Raw genomic sequence first — 24,043 nt, 5'->3', positions numbered from 1 at the left:
CAGGACTGTCTTTTTCGCTCTGAGCTTCTGGAGGGCAGGCAGCGGCAACAGTTGTTGAAATACATGCCTTGAGCACCTTGAAGGGCAAGAGATGTGGCAGTTTCAAACTCTATTCCTGAATTAGCTCCAGTAGCTACAACCAACCACTTTGCCAGTGAAATCCCGGCCCTGGGATATTTTCATGGCTTGGGTGCTACCGTCGTATTCTGTCTGGTGATTGGTTTTGTAGAATTATCATCCATATTAAATGCCAGTCTTGGGTCCAAACAGTTACATTATTTACTAGTATATGGTTGACCAAATACAGTGTCCTTTCTCATCGGTTTCGTGTTCCCACCTATAAGACAAATCTGCTATTTGTTTTATTTTCCCACTTTTCGGATGTTCCCATTGAGTCTTCTCAGTGTGATTGACATCATAAACGCAGCCGTCTTTGGTGGTTCTCTGCTCGGAGCCTAGTGGCGGCTGGCCCCCGTCCAGGTCCGCGAAGCGCAGGGTTGTCATGGCAGCAGGGGCGTTGCATCACGCGCCTCCTCAGATGCCGGCTGCCGGATCTCGCGCCCAGGAACTCGCTCCTCTCAACCGAGCGGCCGCGCTCCCAAACTCCCTTAATTTCTTGAAGATTGTATCTCCTCACTTATTCTCTTTCCAACACTATTCCTGTCATAATTGGACTCATTAAGACTTCAGGACGTCCTGAGTCTAATATTTTCTCTGGAAGATTTAGGGAACGTTAACAGATTCTCAGTGAAAGAACCCAGGTTACTAACCAGGAAGTTGGGATTCTGGGAGTCTCTCCCCTCTGGCATTTTGGGACGTGTAGTCAAGGAGCTTCTTGTAGTCACAAAACTTTTTCCTACAGGGTGAGCCTATACGTAAACGTTTTCCTTCGGGATTCTGGGAAGTGTAGTCCAGACGTCTTGTGCAGTCGCGTGCACTTCTGCTCAAGAAGGTGGGTCTGGTGAATTCTGGGAAATGTAGTCCCGAAGCCCCGTGAGATCGCAGGCACTTCGGTTCTGGGAGTGTAAGGTTTTTACTGTGTTTTCCGTGGGGTGGTCTGTCCGTTCGGCCTCTCACCGGCCTTGCCGAACTTTCTGGATCTATGCTTAAGATCCGCAATGACACAGCGGTCTATTTAGGGGAAAAGAAGCCTCTGCGGAGGATGCTAGTATGGAAGGGCGAGGTCGGCGATGCCTCTGAGCTATGGGTTTGGGGCGCTCCTTTCGTCCGGAGTGGAACGGGCTCGAGTCGCATTGATCGCCTGGTGTGAGTTCCGGGGCTGTCCTCTCGCCCAGCCCACCCCCTACACCCTCCGTGCGCGTGCTGCCGCCTGGCATCGGGCGTTAATCTCCCCGTGCCTCCCGTGACTGTTCTTTAAAATGAGGATATCAGGACCTTTCTAACAGAATTGTTTTGGGAATTGGAAAAAGTGGTAGAAATAGAAATAGTAAGTTAGTTCTTGGCACTTTGTGAATGGTGATCTCTCCTTAGCTTTAATTTTCTCCGGGTTAGGGTCAGATCCCCGGCTGCACTGACCCTGCTCTTCTCTGATCCCCGAGTGACGCTGTTAGAATGCCGGACGGACCTCCTTTTTTCTTTTTTCTTTTTTAATGTAAAAGTTGCTTCCAGATTGCATGGAGGGAGATGAGGCTTTAACTTTTCTCGAGGACTTCGGCACGATCATGGCATTTCATAGCATTTCATAGCATTCTTCTTCCCCAGGCTGACTTCTCAAAAAGGCTGCACCGAAGTAGAGGGAGTGACTCCTTGGATGCTGATAGCAAAGCTCCGCGTGAGTGTGACTTGAGATTTTCATTTTACAATGATGTTAACATAAATCGGAAAAAGTGTAGGATGTGTAATCGGGCGTGGGTATGGATGATAATTAATCCCTAACTGCCAACTTTGGTGATAAGGGTTTTATACAAATAAATACATGATGCCACATCGTGGCTCTGTGAAAAAGTGCTGCCTTTTTCCTAGTCTATAAAATGAGGTCAAGTCCCAAGGAGCCTAAGTGTCCCCCCATAGTCACCCACCTAATAAGAGGCTGAGCTGGGGTTGGAATTTAGGAAGTCCAAGTCCAGAGCTGGAGTTCATAATCTTTTGGATATTCTCCTTAAGCCATAGGAACTAGCTGGAATCAGACCAGATTGAGAGACCTTAAAAGCAAGGGCTTGGACTTTTCTGTGAGTTTTATAAAACATTGTCAACCATTTTGTTTCACTTATTTCAAAAAATATTTCTTGTTCTTTTTAAAAATATATATTTTATTGATTTTTTTACAGAGAGGAAGGGAGAGGGATAGAGAGTTAGAAACATAGGTCAGCTGACTCCTGCACACTCCCTACTAGGGATGTGCCCACAACCACAAGGTACATGCCTTTGACCGGAATTGAACCTGGGACCCTTCAGTCCGCAGGCTGATGCTCTATCCACTGAGCCAAACCGGTCAGGGCTATTTCTTGTTCTTATAAAACATTCAGAAGTTACAATATGGAGCATTCAAAAATTACAGAAATATGAGAGAAAAAACACTTTTTAATTACCCATTCATCTAGGATATAAATATAGCAAGTGTTAAGTATCTAACGCATTTTTGTTAAGTGTTTTTGTGTATATTTGTTTAGTATAAACATTTCTTTTAAAAAATATATTTTTTTTATTGATTTCAGAGAGAAAGGGAGATAGAGAGATAGAAACATCAATGATGAGAGAGAATCATTGATTGGCTGCCTCCTGCACGCCCCCTGCTGGAGGGGGGAATCTAGCCCACAACCCAGGCATGTGCCGGAATCAAACCTGGGACCCTTTAGTCCGCAGGCGGACGCTCTATCCACTGAGCCAGCCAAACCGGCTAGGGCTGTAGTATAGACATTTCACAAAATTTTTATCATACCTTTCTTAATGCTTTTCCCCTTGCATGTTTTAACAATGATAATTTCCAAACACTGCCAAGAAAGAATAAACTAATGAACTTCCATATAATTTCATAATTTCATATGGTTAATAGTGTTGCCTGTTACCCTCACTGGTTTGGCTCAGTGGATAGAGCATCGGCCTGAGGACTGAAAGGTCCCAGGTTCAGTTCCGGTCAAGGGCATGTACCTTGGTTGCGGGCACATCCCCAGTAGGAGGTGTGCAAGAGGCAGCTGATCGATGTTTCTCTCTCATCGATGTTTCTAACTTTCTATCCCGCTCCCTTCCTCTCTGTAAAATATCAGTGAAATAATATATTTTTAAAAAATAGTGTTGCCTGTTAGGTATTGCTAGAAAACATTAGCTAACATACTGTTCTATGATCCTGTATTTATTTTGTTCTGGTTTTCATTTAAAATCCTCATAATATTTTTGGACTCAGGGAAGGGCCACACAGACTGGCAGTGTATGTAGTTGATTTTCCCCCAAGTTTCAAAGTCCAATTTTATGCCTTAAGTTGTACATTTGTTTATAAACATCTTACAAAATTTTTGTAATACTTCTTTTTAAAATATGTTCTATTGGTTTTTTACAGAGAGGAAGGGAGAGGGATAGAGAGTTAGAAACATTGATCAGCTGCCTCCTGCACACCCCCCACTGGGGATGTGCCCGCAACCACGGTACATGCCCTTGACTGGAATTGAACCTGGGACCCTTTAGTCCACAGATTTGGCTCTATCCACTGAGCCAAACCAGTCAGGGCTATAATACTTCTTTTTTTAAAAAAAAAACATATATTTTATTGATTTTTACAGAGAGGAAGGGAGAGGGAGAGAGAGATAGAAACATCAGTGAAAGAGAAACACCCATCAGCTGCCTCCTGCACACCTCCTACTGGGGATGTGCCCGAAACCAAGGTACATGCCCTTGACCAGAATCGAACCTGGGACCTTTCAGTCCGCAGGCCGACGCTCTATCCACTGAGCCAAACTGGTTAGGGCTATAATACTTCTTTTAATGTTCTTTAATGGGAACAATTCCACAGCCTTTGTCTTTTTTTTTCTTGATGCTTTTTAAGAGTATAGAGTCAAGTTATTTAGAAGACAGTCCTTCCTTTGGGGTTTATTTGGTACAGTCCATGTTTAGGTTCAGATCTTGCATTGCTGGCAGGGATTCCACAGAAGTGGTGAGGGGTCCTTGTCATTAAAACAGCAGGAGCCGAAGGATGTTGGTTTGTCCCTGTGTTGATGAACTCAACTGCATACACTAAGCTAAGGTGATATCAGATTTGTCCGTTGTAAAGTTACTGGTGTTTTTTTTTTCTCTCAAAAATAACATAGTTTGCCGAAACCAGTTTGGCTCCGTGGATAGAGCGTCAGCCTGCGGACTGAAAGGTCCCAGGTTCGATTCCGGTCAAGGGCATGTACCTTGGTTGCGGGCACATCCCCAGTGGGAGGTGTGCAGGAGGCAGCTGATCGATGTTTCTCTCTCATCGATGTTTCTAACTCTCTATCCCTCTCCCTTCCTCTCTGTAAAAAATCAATAAAAAATATATTAAAAAAAATAACGTAGGTTATGGGAAAATACATTTATTAGTGGGCATTCTACTGTAAAGACAAGCTTCTCCTCCCCACTTATTTATTCATTTATTCAAATATAAGTATTCTATCAGTATGGACTCAGAATCCATAAATTAGTTTTACTAATTTAAGTGACGTGTAGATTAACAAACACTTATTATATAACTTGTGGTGTATTATACATGTCATAGAATTCACCCATTTTAGGTGCAACTTTGCTTAGTGGAGCACATTTTTGTTTCCCCGATGGGGTTCTTCCTGCCCAGTTGTAATCAGCTAACCTTCATTCTCTTCCCAGATACCTAAGCAACCAGTAACTTACTTCCTGTCTCCATAGACCTGCTTACTCTGGACATGGCATATAAATGGGATCACACAACATGCAGTCTTTTGTGACTGAGGTTTCTGTCTCTATTCATAATGTTTACAAGGTTTACCCATGTTCTACCATAATCAGTAGTTCATTTCTTTTAATTGGGGAATAATAATCCATTGTACAGATATGCCACAATTTTATTCACATATAGGTCAACGTTTCAGTTGTGCCCAGTGTTAGGTTATTTATGAATAATGCTGCTATAAATATTCACATGCTAATTCACAACAATCATCCATGTGGGTGAGCAGCATGCAGGCCACCCTTTCATGTCTTGTTTGCAGGCACGGCCAGGCACAGTTCTGCCTTCCTGGGATCCGTATTACTCAGGTCTCTGTGTACCTCCAGAAGTAGGAGGAAAAATGACCAAATTTAAGGTGAGTTGGACATGCCTTTCTCACTTCTAAAATTCCACCTCATGCCCTAGCCGGTTTGGCTCAGTGGATAGAGCGTCAGCCTGCGGACCCAAGGGTCCCGGGATCGATTCCCGTCAAGGGCACGTACCTGGGTTGCAGGCTCCTCCCTGGCCTGGGCCCTGGTCGGGGCGCATGCAGGAGGCAACCAATCGATGTGTTTCTCTCACATCGATATTTCTCTCTGTCTTTCCCTCTCTCTTCCACTCTCTCTAAAAATCAGTGGGAAAATATCCTCAGGTGAGGATTGAAAGAAATAAATTTAAAAATAAAATAAAATTCTGCATCATTATCAACTTGTCACGTTTTTCTTGGGATCATTACCAACTTGTCACGTTTTTCCTGGAACAGCTCAAGCAGAAGAGCGGGTATTTGAGGACCTGTTGTGCTCCAGGGTTTTGAGTTTACTTTGCATTTGTTTTCAGTTTTTGTTTTATTCTTTATTTTGTAGAACAGAAAAATTACTAGAAATGAACAGTTCTCCCACTTTACTGTTTCCCTGCTAACAGATCCGCTGTTTTCATTTTCTAACATACTTTTCCTCATGTGCATTCATAGCTGTGTTTGTATTCATGATATACATCTCATTTTAAATTGGGATTTTCTTCCCTCTAGTGTTCTATAATGTTTCTTTTTTAGGGTTATGTCACATTCCCCTTGAATTGACATACATTTTAATTTTTTGTTTTTACCTATCCCACATTCCCATGATAGCTGAAAGCTATTTCTTTTTTCTTGTTACTATTTATTTTTTAAATCTTTATTGTTGAGATTATTACAGATGTCCCTCTTTTTTCCCCCCATTACTCCCCTCCACCCAGTTCCCGCCCCGCCCCAGGCCTTTGCCACCCTATTGTCTGTGTCCATAGGTAATGCATATATGGATATAAAATCTTTGTTTAATCTCTTCCCACCCGCCTACCCCCATTCCCTCTGAGAATTGTCAGTTTGTTCCATTTTCATGCCTCTGATTCTATTTTATTCACCAGTGTATTCTGTTCATTAGATATTCATTTATTTTTATTCTTAGATTCAATTATTGATAGATATGTATTTGTTGCCATTTTGTTGTTCATATTTTTTTTCTTCTTCCTCTTCTTTTTTTTAAATTATATTTTTATTGATTACAGAGAGGAAGGAAGAGGGAGAGAGAGATAGAAACAGCAATGATGAGAGAGAATCATGGATCAGCTGCCTTCTACATGCCCCCTACTGGGAGATGAGCCCACAACCCAGGCATGTGCCCTTGACCGGAATCAAGCCTGGAACCCTTCAGTACACAGGCCGATACTCTATCCACTGAGCCAAACTGGCTAGGTCTTCTTCCTCTTCTTAAGGAATACCCTTCAACATTTCATATAATACTAGTTTGGTGATGATGAACTCCTTTAGCTTTTTCTTGTCTGTGAAGCTCTTTATTTGACCTTCAATTCTAAATGGTAGCTTTGATGGGTAGAGTAATCTTGGTGTAGGTCCTTGCTATTCATCACTTTGAATATTTCCAGCCACTTCCTTCTGGCCTGCGTAGTTTCTGTTGAGATATCAGCTGATAGTCTTATGGGCATTCCCTTGTAGGTAACTAAATGCTTTTCTCTTGCTGCTTTTAAGATTCTCTCTTTGTCTTTAGCCCTTGGCATTTTAATTATGATGTGTCTTGGTGTGGTCCTCCTTGAGTTCTTCTTGTTTGGGACTCTCTGTGCTTCCTGAACTTGTAAGTCTATTTCTTTCACCAGGTAGGGGAAGTTTTCTATCATTATTTCTTCAAATAGGTTTTCAATATCTTGCTCTCTCTCTTCTCCTTCTGGCACCCCCATAATGCAAATGTTGGTATGCTTGAAGTTGTCCCAGAAGCTCCTTATACTATCCTCATATGTTTGGATTCTTTTTCTTTTTGCTCTTCTGGTTGGGTTTTTGTTTTTTGTTTTTTTTTTTTGCTGCCTCATATTTCAAATTGTTGATTTGATTCTCAGAATCCTCTACTCTACTGTTGAATACCTGTATATTATTCTTTATTTCAGTCACTGTATGCTTAATTTCTGACTGGTCCTTTTTCTTTCTTTTTTTTTTTTTTTTTTTTTTTTGAGGTTTCTACAAGATTCTTAAGTAACCTTATAATCATAGTTTTGAACTCTATATCCAGTAGTTTGCTTGCTTCCATTTCTTTCATTGGTGACATGTTTCTTTATCTCCACATTTTGGCTGCTTCCCTGTGTTTGTTTCTATGTATTGGGTAAAGCTTCTATGTCTCCTTGAGTTGGTAGAGTGGCCTTAAGTAGTAGGTGTTCTGTAGGGTCCAGTGGCTTAGCCTCCCCAGTCACCTGAATTGGGAGCTCTAGGTGCACCCCTTAGTGGGCTATGAGCACAGTCTTGTTGTAGTTGAGATTTGATTACTGTTGGTGTCACTGGGAGGAATTGACCTCCAGTTCAATTGGCTGTGAGGACCAGCTGCAACTACAGTGGGAGAGCTGCCGAAGCAGGACTTGCTTCAGTGGGGCTTTGGTGTTCACTGAGTCTGCCCCTTGAGTGTGTAGAGTTGTAATCTTGTATGGTCTGACACTGACCACTGGGTACACTGGCACTTGGGTCTCCAGGGTGGTGTAAAGTCAGCTGCTGCCTGGGGCCACCCAGCAGGAGCTACAGAGGGATCTGCAGATTCCTCCTCTTGGTGTCAGGTTTGGAAGTGCCCAGATGAGGCCGAGCTGTGTAGCACGGCAGGCTGGTGCTGCTGCCGGGTCTTGGGCCTTTTATTGTTAGGTTTGGAGCTCCCTGACCCAGCTGCAGCTTGTTTGAGAGATTTTAGCCAGAGCAAGAACGGGCCATTCACATGCAAAAGCCACTGCACACAGCTTGGGTGGGGTTGTAAATTGGATGTGGTGGGGTCTTAGAGAATCACCAGGGAGGAGCAAACAGAAATAGCTGCCAGTCAGCCCTGCGACTTGGGAGGACCCAGCATAGGAACAATGATCCCTGTGAGCACCTCTGTCTGGGAGAAAGCTGCCCCCAAGTTCCTGCCCCAATGCCAGACAATCCAGTTGTCCTTGTATGTGTCTGTGTCCCCCAGAGCCTCGCCCTGGCGCTCAGAGGAAGTGGGACCTTGTAAGTTCGTGGGCTGGCCTTTCAAGAGGAACACTGGGTCTCCAGCAGCCTCTGTGTCACTGAGCCCCAGTCCGCACTGGGTTTTACAGCCTGTAGTTCTTACTGCCCGTAGGGACTTCTTTTCCCAGCTCTGGGAGCCTGGGCTGGGGGTCTGGTGTGGGGCTGGGACCCCTTGCTCCTCCAGGTGGCCTCCGCAGAGATGCTCTCCCTCTTGGTTATAAAAGCAGCACACGTGGGTGCCAGTGTAGCCCGTTCTGCACCTCTGACCTTCCTACCAGTCTCAGTGTGCTTTCTTCTTTACCTCTCTAGTTGTGGGACTTCCATTCAGCCAGCTTTCCAGTGGTTCTGGGTGATGGTTGTTCTGTATTTTATTTGTAATTTTGATGTGGTTGTGGGAAGCGACAGGTGCATGCATTTACCTACACCACCATCTTTAAACCATCTATACCTTTTAATTTTTAACTGCTTGCCACTTACAGGCATTTAGATAGTTTAGGAATTATGCTAAGGTTTAAAAATTTTTTTTAACCTTTTTATTTTTTCCTTTTTAAAAAAATTTATTTCTATTTTTCCATTACAATTGCCATTAATTATCATATTGGTTTAGGCATACACCATAGTGGTTAGACATATAACTTGTGAAGTGATCCTCTCATTAAGTCCCCCTGGCACCATACATAGTTACCACAATATTATTGACTAGATTCTCTGTGCTGTTCTTTACATCTCTGTGAGGAATGTTATTGTTTTAAACAACTCTGCAGTGACAGGTGTCTTATATAAAATCTTTTCCTCCAAAATCAATTCTGAAATCAATCTGGCAGTTTTTTGTATTTGATGTGCAAATTGGCTGTCTTCTTTCTATTTTTTTTTAAACAAGGACAGTTTCCTTTTTTTGTAATGATTTTTTATTTTTATTTTGTTGATTTTACAGAGAGAGGAAGGAAGAGGGAGAGAGAAACATGGATGTGAGAAAGCAACATCGGTTGGTTGCCTCTGGCACACACCCCAACTGGGAATCAAACCTGCAACCTGGGTATGTACTCTGACCGGACCAACTTAGGCACACTAGCCCGGGCAAGTTGGCTGTTTTCTAGATAGAATATCCAAAAATAAGCATCGCATAGCAAACTCTCACTGCTGCTTCACACAAATATTATGAGAGGTTTTCACACAGGAAGAGCTAGATTCCATCTTCCCCATGCCTCAGTCAGGCCTGTGTGTTTTTTATTTAGTGGCCTTTTTTTTCTCTTGTGTAATAACTAGTTTGACTAAAGTAATATGCAACCTTAGTTTAAAATGTCCAGATGGCCCTGGCTGGGTACCTCAGTTGGTTAGATCATCGTCCCGATACACCAAGATTCTGGGTTCGATTCCAGGTCAGGACACATATGAGAGACAACCAGTGAATGCATAAATAAGTGGAACAACAAATCAATGTTTCTCTCTCTCTCTCTAAAAATCACTACTTTTTTCTTTTTTTTTTAAGTAGTTTTGAGAGATGTTGTGTGTGCCTTGAGGTTACATAGGACAATTCGCGTAAAAAAGTGATAGCATCCGGGATTCATGTGTGAGAAAGGAAGAAGGCAGGTGCTATATGTTTGGACTAAGTTACTAAACACTTCTGGGGACCACTTGGCAATATTCACCTAAAAGTAAATTACATGTAGCCTGGGATGCATATTTAGGTTCTTTTTTTTTTTTTTAATATGTTTTATTGATTTCAGAGAGGGAGAGAGAGAGAGAGAGAGAGAGAGAGAGAGAGAGAGAGAGAGAGAGAAACATCAATGATGAGAGAGAATCATTGATTAGCTGCCTCCTGCACACCCCCTACTGGCGATCAAGCCTGCAACCAAGCCATGTACCCTTGGCTGGAATCGAACCTGGGACCCGTTAGTCCACAGGCCGACACTCTATCCACTGAGCCAAACCAGCCAGGGCCATATTTAGGGTTCTTGGAGGTTACTTGTAAAGAGACCCAATGAGGGCACAAAATAAAAATATGAGGATTGTGGTCACTGCCGTACTTCTACTGAGGCTGAGGAGAATCAGTGTGTGGAGTTGGAGGAGAAGGGCTGGGAGTTCTACACATTGACTTAAGTTGCTCAAAATCTGAGACCATTTCCTGCCCATCCTCTCTACCTTCTCAGTGCTATCCCTTTTCAAGAGGCCGCTGATTGAGGTTACATGTGTTTGGTTGTGTAGGAGGAACTGACCTTCCAGGACGTGGCTGTGGTCTTCACTGAGGAGGAGCTGGGGCTGCTGGACTCTGTGCAGAGGAAGCTGTACCGAGACGTGATGCTGGAGAACTTCTGGAACCTGGTCTCAGTGGGTGAGGACAGACCCTCGGTGCTCACTGTCAACTCCCAGGATTGGCTTGTGTCCTCGGGCGTTCAAGGCACTGTTGATCTTAAAATAGTTGTTTGCATTTGTGGACCAGACTTTTATACCAACACTTTTTAATGCAATAAAATAAGGGAGAACTATCAGTTTGTTAGGAAGAACAGAATACTTTGCAGCAAAAACACTGGCCAGTTGCACGAGTGATCTAAAAACTAGTGGGAGGAGCTTTAATGAAAATAGGCATTGGTTAGCAATTGGGTTTTGTAATACGTTTTGTGCATATCTCTCTGAGTCTTGAGATTTGGTATTTCTTAAAATGGGTCATGTTTTTTAAAAACATTTGAAAAACATTCCTTTGACTAATTGAATATGCAATAGGAATCTTAAATTTCCAGTAAATTATACCTCTAGTGTGTTCATTTAAAATACTAGAGGCCCGGCCAAAACCGGTTTGGCTCAGTGGATAGAGCGTCAGCCTGCGGACTGAAAGGTCCCAGGTTCGATTCCGGTCAAGGGCATGTAACTTGGTTGCGGGCACATCCCCAGTGGGAGGTGTGCAAGAGGCAACTGATCGATGTTTCTCTCTCATCGATGTTTCTAACTATCTATCCCTCTTCCTTCCTCTCTGTAAAAAATCAATAAAAATATATTTAAAAAAATAAATAAATAAAATAAAATACTAGAGGCCTGGTGCATGAAATTCATGCACGGGTAGGGTCCCTAGGCCTGGCCAGCGATCAGGGCCAATCGGGACCTTCCGCTGCCAGCCGGGGCCTTCCTTTCGGCTGCCAGCAGGGCCTCCTTAATTCCTCACCACCCCCTGGTGGTCATTGCACTTCATAGCAAGCGATCGAACTCCCAATCTCCCGATTGAACTCCCGAGGGGACACTTTGCATATTAGCCTTTTATATATATAGATGTGACTTGCCCCAGCCTGCGTGGCTCAGTGGTTGAGAGTCAGCCTATGAACCAGAAGGTCATGGTTTGATTCTCTGTCAGGGCACATGCCCGAGTTGTGGGCTCGATCCCCAGTGTGGGATGTGCAGGAAGCACTGATCAATGATTCTCTCATCATTGATGTTTCTGTCTCTCTCTCCCTTTCCCTTCCTCTCTGAAGTCAATAAAAATACATTTAAAAAATAATAATAAAATATGTGACTTGGCTTGTTCCCAGGGCATCACACCTTCACATATGACATAGTCCACTTAGAAAAGGAAAAAAGGCTTTGGATGATGACAGTAACTCAAAGAAAAGGGAAATCGGGTCAGCACCAAGCAGATGGAGTCCTTTGGGAGTTCTCTCATGTCTTTTACTTCTTTTGTCCACCCCTTTTGCCGTCATCTGGTCCAAATTGCCAAACCTCTTTTTTTTTTTTTTAAATATATTTTATTGATTTTTTTCACAGAGAGGAAGGGAGAGGGATAGAGAGGTAGAAACATCGATGAGAGAGAAACATCGATCAGCTGCCTCCTGCACACCTCCTACTGGGAATGTGCCCGCAACCCAGGTACATGCCCTTGATCGGAATCGAACCTGGGACCCTTCAGTCCGCAGGCCGACGCTCTATCCACTGAGCCAAACCGGTTAGAGCCAAACCTCTTTTTAAAATTATTTCAACTACCTTCATACTGGCTGCCCTGCCATCTCAAGCCTTAGGAAATAAAGTCAGATTGCCATTCCTCTGCTCAGAATCCTCTGTGTCTTCTAATTTTTCTGAAAACCCTTTAATGTGGCTTCTGGAGTCCTCCGTGGCCGCCTCTGCACCCCCTCTCCCTCTGAATGCACCTCCGGTACTCTCTTGCTCCATCTCTTCCATTGTCCTTCCTGCCGATTCTCAAACCTGCTAGCAACACTGTTGCCTGTAGCTGTTACAAATTCCCACCAACATCATGGCCTAAAACCATACCTGTCAGTTATCTTACAGTTTTGTAGGTCAGAATTGTGACATGGTTCTTCTGGGTGTAAATCAGGACTTCTAGAGATTCTCCATCTTTCTTAACTCTGGCCCCCTTCCTCCTCTCTGCCTGTTCTTCTGTGATCACATTTCCTTCTTCCACTTGGAAGGACCCTCCGGATTGCATGGTGCCCACCTGGACAATAGAGGATTATCTTCGAATTTAAGGTCAGTTCATTATCAACCTTAATTAGCATTTGCCATGTAACCTAACCTATTTTAGGTTCCAAAAATTAGGATGTGGCTTCTTTGGGGGAAACTTATCCTGCCGACTACAGGTACTTGTGCCTCAGAGTCCTGCTTGTTTTCTCTGCCAGACATGCTCTTCCACCTAAACCTTCCTGTTCCCTCCTTACTTCATTCGGGTCTCTGCTCAGTTTCAATTTCACGAGAAAGGCCTTCTCTGACCACCCCGTGTAGAGTACATCCTTTCTCTGCTCTCTTTGTTCTGCCTTCTATTTGGACTCACATGTTTTTGTTACCTACATGTCACCTCTGTCTCCACATTGGAGTGTAATTCCCCCGAGTGAGGAATTTTTGTCCGTTTTGTTTATTGCTCTATCCTCCATGGCTAGAGTAGTCTGGTATATGGCAGCTCTCTGTAAATATTGTTGACTTAGGGATTGTGTTCATGGGTTGGAGACCTCAATGTTTCCATAGGTCATGGAGATAGCTGTAGGTCATGTGCAAGCCAGAGTGGATGAGGGATGTTTCAGAATACTTGTTGTCTTCTGATGAATGCCCATCTGGTTACTTTGTGTTTCATTTCCTTTCCTGGGTACCCTTCATATGAATGTGTCAGCATTTGACCCACATTCCAGGGAAACCTGTAAGCATTGTGCTTGTGACCGTACTGAATAGCCAGCTTTCCCCGTGGCTTCCCTGGAGCTTTCCATAGGGGAGCATATTTGTTTCTAGGAAGAATACATTCAGAATGAGGATTCTGGAGTCTGATTCTCACATAGCTCCCCCACACAGGGAAAAAATAACTATTTCCTACAGTGTCAGACAGTGCCCGGTCGAAAGTTGCCTTTCCCTTGAAGATCTTCTATCTATAGCCCATTCACCTCTTCCAAAGTGCTCACCCATGTCACCACCCCAGGTTTCTCTTCCTGTCCCTGAGGGGGAAGATTTAAGATGAGAGTGACATGAGACACACACCTGAATGTTGCCTAACTCTGGTTCAAAACTCTGTTGTGCCCTTGTTTGCTACAAATTTAGCCATTTAACAAATGTTAAGGAATATAGATTTCATACATTTTCCTTCTGGTTTTTATAAAGACTTGGTGTTTTCTCAACCAGTGAACATTCTAACCTTGTAAGAATCAGGACAATTCCTGCTCAAAATTGTCACATCCTCAGAGAGACTCCCTGTCCCTCTCACACAACTATTTTTAAGGGTCAGTTTGTTAAATATAACCATAAACTATGTTCCTTACCAAGAAATGCATACTCACCAAGTAATATTTTTTTTAAGCTTCCATTCTTGGAACTTATCTTTCCATTTGAATAATTTCTTTAATTAAGGACTGGGTAACTTCTAGAACCAAAGCTTTCAGTTTTTGGTGTTTTTGTTGTTTTTATCATGAACCATGGTAAGCAATGCATCATTCATTGTAACTAGAACGAATGTTTCTGTTTCACATGTGATAGAATTATATGTATGACTTTCCTAGGCATTTCATATAATGATCCCTTTCCTCTTAGTGATGATGCTCTGATACTTTCTATCCCCCCCCCTTTTTTTTTCTGAAAGCCTATTACAGGCTTTTAAATTTATTTCACAGCCCACTGGATGGCTGGAATTTTCAATTTAAAAAACTGTTGTAATGGACTTTTTTATCTACAACCAAAGTTTTCCCAAACTCTGTTTTGAAAGAGACAATCCAAAAGCTTCAGAAGGAACCAGGGATAGGTTCTCCTGCTTTCCTTTCACTCCAAGGAATTTTGCCACCTTTGGTTTTCTCATCAGCATCATGCTTGGTGTATGCATCCTTGGGTCTTTTGATTTGACCAAAAGTGAAACTTTTTGGTGGGATTCATTATTCATTCAACATACATTTGCTGTGTACTTACTATGCTCTAGGCATGGTTCTGTGCAGTGGTTATGTGCTCTAGGAAATGTGTTCAGTGTAAAAGTTAACATGTGTTCAGTGTATCCTATATAATAAAAGCCTAATATGCAAATCGACCGAACGGGGGAACAACTGGTTGCTATGACACACAGTGACCACCAAGGGGCTGATGCTCAATGCAGGAGCTGCCCCCTGGTGGTCAGTGCCCTCCCACAGGGAGAGTGCTGCTCAGTCAGAAGCCAGGCTCACAGCTGGCGATGGCCGTGGTGGAGGCAGGAGCCTCTCCAGCCTCTGCAGCAGTGCTAAGGAGCAGCGAGCCAAGCAGTAAGGAGCAGCAAGCAGGCGGGCAATAAGGAGCTAGGAGTCCCGGACTGTGAGAGGGCGCAGGCCAGACTGAGGGATACCCCCCTCCCAGTGCATGAATTTCATGCACCAGGCCTCTAATAAGGTATAAAATGCATGCCTCTTTGATGCTGTGTTGTGATGGGAAAGACATCATTAAACCACAATTGCCTTAGTGTGTCTCATGGTAAAAAGAGCTGTGTAGAACCTCACCAAGGAGGAGCTTGGAAGTTGCCAGAGGTGAGCTGAGTCAGGACAAGATTTGTTATTTTACACTGGGTGGTAAAGAGCCTTGTTGGCGGGCTGACATTGAGTAGAGACCGGAAAGGCCTGAGGAGCCATCCATGTGTCTGTCTGGAAAGAGGTTCTGGCAGGAACTAACTTGTCCTGGGTTGGCTTTCTGAGTTCATGCTGTGACCTCGCCTTTTCCTTCTCCCAGGCTCTGTCTCTGTTGTAAAAGATTACCTTCCGCTTGTTCACTCCTTTTTCTAGCGATCTGGATTCGTGTCAGGCTTTAGAACTATGTATATTATCTGTTCCACTTGATTTCCCTTTTGTCCTCGTGAAGGAAACTTGCCAGGAGGAGCTAACATTTCACTGTCTGCTTTACGCTGTGTTTTGGCCTGTATGTGATTAAATGTTTACTCCCAAATCCGCACGTCATTCTAACCATTTCAGTCACCTAGGCATTGAAGTAACTTTCCAATAAAATGACCCAAGGCGGCGTTATATAGAGGTTATTTATCATATGTCTACTGGAGCAACAGAGGAGGCTTTTAACTGACTATTCCTACAGGAAGGGGAGTGAATTTTTCCTTGATAAAAAAACCTTTCAGAAGTGCTTTCTTTTAAAAAACAGGTTATTTTTTAGAACAGTTTTAGGTTCACAGCCAAATTGAGAGGGAGGTAGAAGATATCCCATATATCCCCTACCTTCACACACCCACACACGCTTACATTATTGACATCCCCACGAAATACAATGGATGACTCTACATTGACACCTCTTATCACCCAGAGTCTATACTTCACATTAGGGTTCCCTCTTGGTGTTATACATTTTATTTATTTGGACAAATGAATAATGACATATATCCACCATTATAGTATTGTATGGAGTATTTTCACTGCTCTAAAAATCTTCTGTGTTCCACCTATTTATCCCTCCCTTCCCTTGACCCCTGGCAACCAGTGAAAATTTTCATTGTCTCCATACTTTTGCCTTTTCCAGAATGTCTTATAGTTGGGATCATACAATATGTAGTCTTCAGATTAGTTTCTTTCACTTAGCAATATGCATTTACCTTTCCTTCATATCTCTCCATGGTTTGTTAGATCATTCCTTCTTTAGCATTGAATAACATTCCATTGTGTGGATATACCACAGTTTATTTATTCACCTACTGAAGAACATCTTGGTGGCTTCTGAGTTTTGTTGTTATGAAATAAGCTGCTATAAACATCTGTGCGCAGATGTTTGTGTGGACTTAAGTTTTCAGTTCCAATTAGTAAGTACCAAGGAGTGTAATGCTAGATGGTATGATAAAAGCATGTTTAGTTTAGTGGCTGGACATTTGGCATTCTTACCAGAATGAATAAGAGGTCCTGTCGCTCCACATCTTCACCAGCTTCTGGTGGTGTCAGTATACTGGATTTTGCCCATTCCAATAGGTGTCTGGTGGTATCTCGTTGTTGTTTGAATTTCCATTTCCCTGATCACATAAGATGTGGAATGTCTTTTTTCCTTTTATTAATTTCAGCGAGGAAAGGAGACGGAGCAAGAATTAGAAACATCTGCCGAAACCGGTTTGGCTCAGTGGATAGAGCGTCGGCCTGCGGACTGAAGGGTCCCGGGTTCGATTCCGGTCAAGGGCATGTACACTGGTTGCGGGCACATCCCCAGTGGGAGGTGTGCAGGAGGCAGCTGATCGATGTTTCTCTCTCATCGATGTTTCTAGCTCTCTATCCCTCTCCCTTCCTCTCTGTAAAATATCAATAAAATATATTTAAAAAAAAGAATTAGAAACATCAATGATGAGAGAGAATCACTGATGGGCTGCCTCCTACATGCCCCCTACTGGGGATCAAACCTGCAGCCTGGGCATGTGCCCTGACCACAAATTGAACCTTGACCTCCTGGTTCATAGGTCGATGCTCAACCACTGAGCCATGCCGGCAGGGCTGGAATATATTTTTATATGCTTAATTGCCATCTATATATCTTCTTAGGTAAGGTGTATGTTAAAGCTTTTGACTCATTTATTCTTTGTTTTCTTATTGTTGTGTCTTAAGAGAAGTACTTTTTAAACTAATTGAAAATTTTATTGAGAAAGTAATCTTCAGATGTTTAGATAACTTTGTATAAACATAGTGTTTTTGGAATACCAACAAGGATAAATCTTTTAGAAAATACATTTCTAAACTGAAATTACTGGATATAGTCAAAAGTTTGTAAGAGCTGCAGAATTTCCAGGAATACTTTGAACATGTAAATATAAATATTTTAAAGTATTGGATATTAGATTATATTACATGAACTTAAAATTCGAAGTATTTGTTATTGTTTTTTCTTAAAGTTCTATTAGATTCATATTTTACTTATGTAACTTTTCTATCTACATAATTTATTAACTACATGATTTACTATTCAAGATTCTACACTAACTTTGTTATTCATTAGAAACTATTGGCCCAGTGCACGAATTCGTGCACATTGAAAGGAAATCAATTAGAAGAAATTTTTTAATATCGCTATTTGCCCTTTCTCTATAATAAAAGTGTCAACCAAATTCACAATCGACAATGACAGATCAAAACACATACATGCGATTGGCGCCAGCGAGAGCTTTATATGTATCGCTCCTGTGCGAGTCAACTTAGCCTTTTATAGATATAGAATAAACTTGCTTAATTAGACCTGCTTTCTGATTTAGCTAAACTTTTTCCAGCCCAGTGAAGCACCCCAACTTCTGTTTCAGGTAATTGTCAACAACGTAGCAGTATATATCAACACAAAGCAGATTATTATTGTAAATCACTCATGAAGAACAAAGGGTAAAATATTTAATTGCAGCAGTGTTTGGCTATATTCCTCGCAGTGAGAAAACTTGAAGTCATTTTCTTTTTTTATATTTTCACTAGAGGCCTGATGCACAAAATTTGTGCAAGGGGCTCAGCCCTTGCAGCCCCGGCTTCATCCCGAAGGTCGTTTGGCTGTCCAGTCTAATTAGCATATTATGCTTTTATTATTATAGATTGATTTCAGAGAGGAAGAGAGAGATAGAAACATCAATGATGAGAAAGAATCATTGACCAGCTACCTCCTGCACACCCCCAACTAGGGACCGAGCCTGCAACCCGGGCACGTGCCTCCGACCAGAATCAAACCTGGGACCCTTTGTTCCACAGTCCAACGCTCTATCCACTGAGCTAAACCAGCTGGGGACTGAAATCATTTTCAAGGTCCACCATTTCTTTTTAGTTGGGTCAACTTTCTAAGCTTTCTAAATCTCTGTTTTCTGGCTAATGAAAAGAAAATAGGGTTCCATCAAGTCTCCTATCTACCTACTCCAGGACTTCTGTGAGGATCAAATGAGATGAGGCACAGGAAAACGCTTCACAGACATTTGGTTACAGTGTAAAGTGTTTTCACCTGGCTATAAAGCAAGTCGTGTTCCTGGGCTGAAGAAACTGCAAGGAGGCTAGTCGTCGCTAGGGAGAGGAAGCCGGGTGTTGCTATGTGATGTCATTACCCACTGCCCACAGCAACTGTTTCTAGGCTGGGCTGGGCTGTGGGCTGCATTTTGTGCCATGGGGTCCTGGTAGCGTTAGCTGTAGTTTGGTGGGCTATTGGTCCAGGGTAGTGGCAGGGCCTGTGTCCCACTTGGGGGAAGCCGAGTGTTGATTTGTGGGTGCCAGGTCCGTGGAGCCGTTTCTCTGTGTGTCATGGCAGTTCCTGCGTTGAGCATTTGCCCCCTGGTGGTCAGTGCGCATCATAGCGGCCTGTCGGATGGAGGGAAGGACACTTATCATATTAGGCTTTTATATATATAGATGGCCATTGGTTAACACTTTGAATCTTAACAAAATTAAATTAAATCTTAATTAAATTAAATCTTTGACATATAACTTGCACCTCACATATGAGACTTGGTGTGTACCAATGGGTTTCGTTATGCTTAGTGCATAGGAGCCAACTGGACCACTTCATGGTGTCTATAGACATGCAAACCAAAGAATGTGATACCCAGTGGAAAAGACAAACTGTGTATTCCCTGGATGCATTGAAGTCTCGGGCTCTCTCTTAAGTGTGAAATTGTGAAAACACTGAACAAAGCCTTCAGTTGTTCATTTCTCTTAATTCTCTGTCTTTATAGGAGGAAACATACCAAGTGAGACAGAGACTGTTCCAGAAGCAGAACCTCATAAAGAGCTTTCCTGCTGGCACATCTGGCAACAGATTGCAAGTGACTTAATCAGGCATCAAGACTTCCTGATAAAGAGTTCTCAGGTTCCCAAACAAGGGGATTCACCTGGCCAAGTTGGAGCAGGACTATTTATAACTTACACAGGCCAGAAACTTTACCAGTATAATGAATGTAAAAAATCTTTCAGTGATGTCTCCAACTTTGATCTTCATCAACAAATACATTCAGGAGAGAAGTCTCATACATGTAGTGAGTGTGGAAAAAACTTCTGTTACAGCTCAGCACTCCATATTCACCAGAGAGTTCACTTGGGAGAGAAACGCTATAAGTGTGATGAGTGTGGTAAGGAATTCAGTCAGAGTTCACATCTGCAAACTCATCAGAACGTCCACATTGTAGAGAAACCATTCAAATGTGAGCAGTGTGGGAAAGGCTTCAGTCGAAAATCAACACTTACTGTTCATTGCAAATTGCACACAGGAGAGAAACCTTTTAATTGTGAAAAATGTGGAAGGGGCTTCATTCATGCTTCACATCTTCAGGAACATCAGAGAATCCACACTGGGGAGAAACCATTCAAATGTGATATATGTGGGAAGAACTTCCGTCGTAGGTCAGCACTTAATAGCCATTGTATGGTCCACACGGGAGAGAAACCATACAAATGTGAAGACTGTGGGAAATGTTTCACTTGTAGTTCAAATCTTCATATCCATCGGAGAGTCCATACAGGAGAGAAACCATATAAATGTGAGGAATGTGGTAAGTGTTTCATACAGCCTTCACAATTTCAGGCCCATCGGAGAATCCACACTGGAGAGAAACCGTATATATGTAAAGAGTGTGGTAAGGGCTTCATTTACACTTCAAGTTTTCAAGCCCATCAGGGTGTTCACACAGGAGCAAAACCATACAAATGTGAGGAGTGTGGGAAGAGCTTCAGGATGAAAATCCATTATCAAGTTCATCTGGTGGTCCACACAGGAGAGAAACCCTATAAATGTGATATATGTGGGAAGGGCTTCCGTCAGAGTTCATATCTTAAAATCCATCAGAAGGCCCACTGTGTAGAGAAACCTTATAAGTGTGAAGAGTGCGGGCAGGGCTTCAATCAGAGTTCACGACTTCAGGTTCACCAGCTGATCCATACTGGGGAGAAACCATACAAATGTGAAGGATGTGGGAAAGGATTCAGTCGTAGAGCAGATCTTAAAATCCATTGTAGAATCCACACAGGAGAGAAGCCATATAATTGTGAGGAGTGTGGGAAGGTCTTCAGTCAGGCCTCTCATCTTCTGACCCATCAGAGAGTCCATAGTGGGGAAAAGCCATTCAGATGTGATGAGTGTGGGAAGAGCTTTGGTCGGAGTTCACACCTTCAAGCCCATCAAAAAGTCCACACTGGAGAAAAGCCGTACAAATGTGAGGAGTGTGGGAAGGGTTTTAAGTGGAGCTTGAATCTTGACATGCATCAGAGGGTCCACACAGGAGAGAAACCATATAAGTGTGGGGAGTGTGGTAAGTACTTCAGTCAGGCCTCGAGTCTTCAACTTCATCAGAGTGTCCACACTGGAGAGAAACCATACAAGTGTGATGCGTGTGGCAAAGTCTTTAGTCCGTCTTCACAACTTCAGTATCATGGGCGAGTTCACACAGGGGAGAAACCTTACAAGTGTGAGATATGTGGTAAGAGCTTCAGTTGGAGATCAAATCTTGTAAGTCATCACAAAATTCATGCTGGTGGTTCACTTTACAAAGATGATGAGAGTGGTAAAAACATCAAAGAATTGTCAGAGGAAAGAAGTTCTCCAAAATGATGTTTTTAAAAACTCACATGCAACCTGAATTCTTTTTTTTTTATTGTTTTTTTTTATTTTTATTTTTATGCAACCTGAATTCTTATCACCAGGTCTCACAGGAGAGAAAATAGTTGTTTTAGTTTAGTCCAGCCTTGGGCAAACTACGGCCCGCGGGCCGGATCCGGCTGTTCTATCTGGTTCTCTTGCTCTCCCCTCTGCTCCTTTACTTTGAATTTATATTAGTTCACACAAACACTCCATCCATGCTTTTGTTCCGGCCCTCCGGTCCAGTTTAAGAACCCATTGTGGCCCTCAAGTCAAAAAGTTTGCCCACCCCTGGTTTAGTCAGTGTTTAAGCATTAGCTGAAAACATCTCCATTTTCAGCAGGTCATTCAGTAAAGAACCCTTATAAGTGGTGCAATAAGCACTACATTCAGAACTTTGACATTTATTAGATGACACTTAGGAGATGGTGCTTAGAAGGAAAAGAGTTTGGTCTGGCCTTTAACAAAAGTGCACTGTTGTACCTCAGTCTTTCTGCAGCTAGGGTTCAGGCATCTGGAGAAGGGGCTGCGACCTAAATGAATAGAGAGTAGACATGAAATACAAATTTGGAAGGCATGGGGGAAGGCCAGGCAGAAACTTAGCTCTAGTGACTAAGCTCCCTGAATATCCGAACCCACAGCTTTTTATTACCACATTTTGCCCTTTAGCAAAGCAGATACACATATCAAAGGTAAGGTTTGGTAAACAATAAAGGATTATCAGGTTAGGGGAATTGCCCTCAGCTGTTTGGCAGCAGGTAATAATATGCAGATCTTCAGCCCTGCTGAAGTTCATCAGCCTTCTGATGAACTTCTCGCATTTATTATGCTAACTACTGTCCTTAGCCTCCAGCAGTGGTGGGCATACCAGAATTGCTGCCCAGTAAAGTGTAAGCTCCATGAGGGCAGAGACTTTGCTGTCACATCTGCACAGTCTTAACATTCACTCAGTACTTGTATGTTAAATAAACCAAAAGGAAAAAATGTACAGTATATGAAATCATATTCAGAGAAGAAACCTGGCAAATAAAATTAATTCAGGGAAATGAACATTTGTTGAAATACAAAAACACACATTCAGTATTCCCATCCACAATATTAACATGGTACTACCCTATTGCAAATGGCTTTTGTCTTCCCCATAGCCTCTCAAGTTGGGTCCCTATTATTTGGGGCCCTGTCTGGTTTTCTAAGGATTATGTACAGTGTAATTGACTATCTTTTGTGGTTTTTCTGACAGTACGTACTGAAAAAAGTTTGTTTTTTTAAGTTTTACAAGAAGTTAAAAAGCATGTTACACAATTAGTTTTTATCAGTGTTAAGGCAGGGGCTCGCCTTTGACACTTTGAATGTGTCACAAGTAGTTACCAATGTCAGGATTTTTTTAACTTTGAACTTATTATTGATTTCTAATTCTGTGCATCTCCAGCCTGATTTTGAAATGTTCGCCTTCTAATTATTGTAGCATGTCTTTTATCAAAACTTCTCAGATAGGAGCTATGCCATATTCTTCTCCAACTCCCATGATACAAATACCACAAAAACCCAAAACCTTGTGGGAATTTATTTTATCAGATGTATTATCAAGGCAAGACACATTTATGTGCTTTTTCGTATTGGTAACAGTAAAGCATGATTTTGGGAAAGGAGTATATATCAGAATATAGGTTGTACATCTTTTTGATCTGGAAATCATATAATGGAAGTTATGATTATGAGATTAAAATACAAATGAGTACATATTGATGATGTCACTGAACTATTTAAAATGCAAATATGCATACAGCTGTAGGAGTTTGAATTTTGATATATTCTGATATTAGCCTGAAGCCATTAAATATTATGGCAGGTATCTGTAAGGACAGGAGAAATGCATTATATGGGCTTTGAGAAATCATAGATTGTAGCCTTTATAGCATAATCAAACATTCATCTTAGTGTGTTTGTATGTGTGTGTTTCCATGTGTGTATGTGAGAGTGTTGCTGAATGAGACTGGCATTTGAGTCAGCTGACTCAGTAAAGTAGATTGCTCTCCCCAGTGTGGGTGGGCATCACCCAATCTGTTGAGGACCTGAATGGAACAAAAAGAGGGAAGAGAATTTGCCCCTTTTCATTTTCTGCCTCCCTGCTTCCGTGGGGCAATACCTTCTTGGGCCCTGGGACTGGATTTTAAACCATTGGCTCTCCTGGTTTCCAGGCCTTGGGGCTTGTCTAAATAACACCACCAGCTCTCCTGGATCTCAGCTTTCAGACCTGTGTGAGCCATTTCCTATGACATCTGCATGCATGCGTGTGTGTGTGTGTGTGTGTGTGTGTGTGTGTGTGTGTGTGTGTGAATCAGGGATATCTGCTCACCAGGCTTCCCTTTTGGAACTGCTGCTGGCCACAGGTCTTAGGGACAACCACATAGACATCATCTTGCAGTTTCTTGGAGCATTTGGTCAACCACACACATTTGGGTAGAAGTCACAAGACAAACCCTAGATAAATGGACGAGGCAGCCCACCTGGATAGCACTGCTAGTGGATCAGGGGAAAATTTCAAAATCTTTGAGGCAGGAACTACAAATTGTAGGGACCCTTGAGGCATAGGGCTCAGAGCAGGGGCCCCATTTACCTGGACCTAAGGTGGTACCCATCTCCCATTGCTAACACAACCCCATCATCTTGCA

General features: G+C 42.5%; 1 protein-coding gene across 2 annotated transcripts; it reads left to right on the top strand.

The window, feature by feature from the left end:
* Positions 1-954: 954 nt before the first annotated feature.
* Positions 955-23,106, top strand: LOC308235071 (uncharacterized protein). 2 transcript variants are annotated; one of them, XM_080643713.1, is made up of 5 exons: positions 955-1,024; positions 1,723-1,792; positions 5,160-5,252; positions 10,590-10,716; positions 19,477-23,106. In XM_080643713.1, the coding sequence occupies exons 2-5, from the start codon at positions 1,772-1,774 to the stop codon at positions 21,342-21,344; spliced, it is 2,109 nt and encodes a 702-aa protein (XP_080499839.1). In that variant the 5' UTR covers positions 955-1,024; positions 1,723-1,771; the 3' UTR covers positions 21,345-23,106. The 2 variants fall into 2 exon arrangements, with proteins under 2 accessions (XP_080499839.1, XP_080499838.1); XM_080643712.1 differs by having other exon boundaries at positions 1,002-1,266.
* Positions 23,107-24,043: the final 937 nt, after the last annotated feature.

Source organism: Plecotus auritus (genome assembly GCF_963455305.1).
Source record: "Plecotus auritus genome assembly, chromosome: 10".
NCBI classification, from domain to species: Eukaryota; Metazoa; Chordata; class Mammalia; order Chiroptera; family Vespertilionidae; genus Plecotus; species Plecotus auritus.
Note: the sequence above shows the minus strand (reverse complement) of the source record. Positions and strands in the feature narration are given on the sequence as shown.

Coding starts and splice junctions, on each gene's coding strand:
- LOC308235071 (XM_080643712.1), top strand. CDS start 1,103: ATGCTTAAGATCCGCAATGACACAGCGGTCTATTTAGGGGAAAAGAAG. Junction 1,267..1,722: donor AGTCGCATTGATCGCCTGGT/GTGAGTTCCGGG, acceptor CTTCTTCCCCAG/GCTGACTTCTCAAAAAGGCT. Junction 10,717..19,476: donor CTGGAACCTGGTCTCAGTGG/GTGAGGACAGAC, acceptor CTGTCTTTATAG/GAGGAAACATACCAAGTGAG.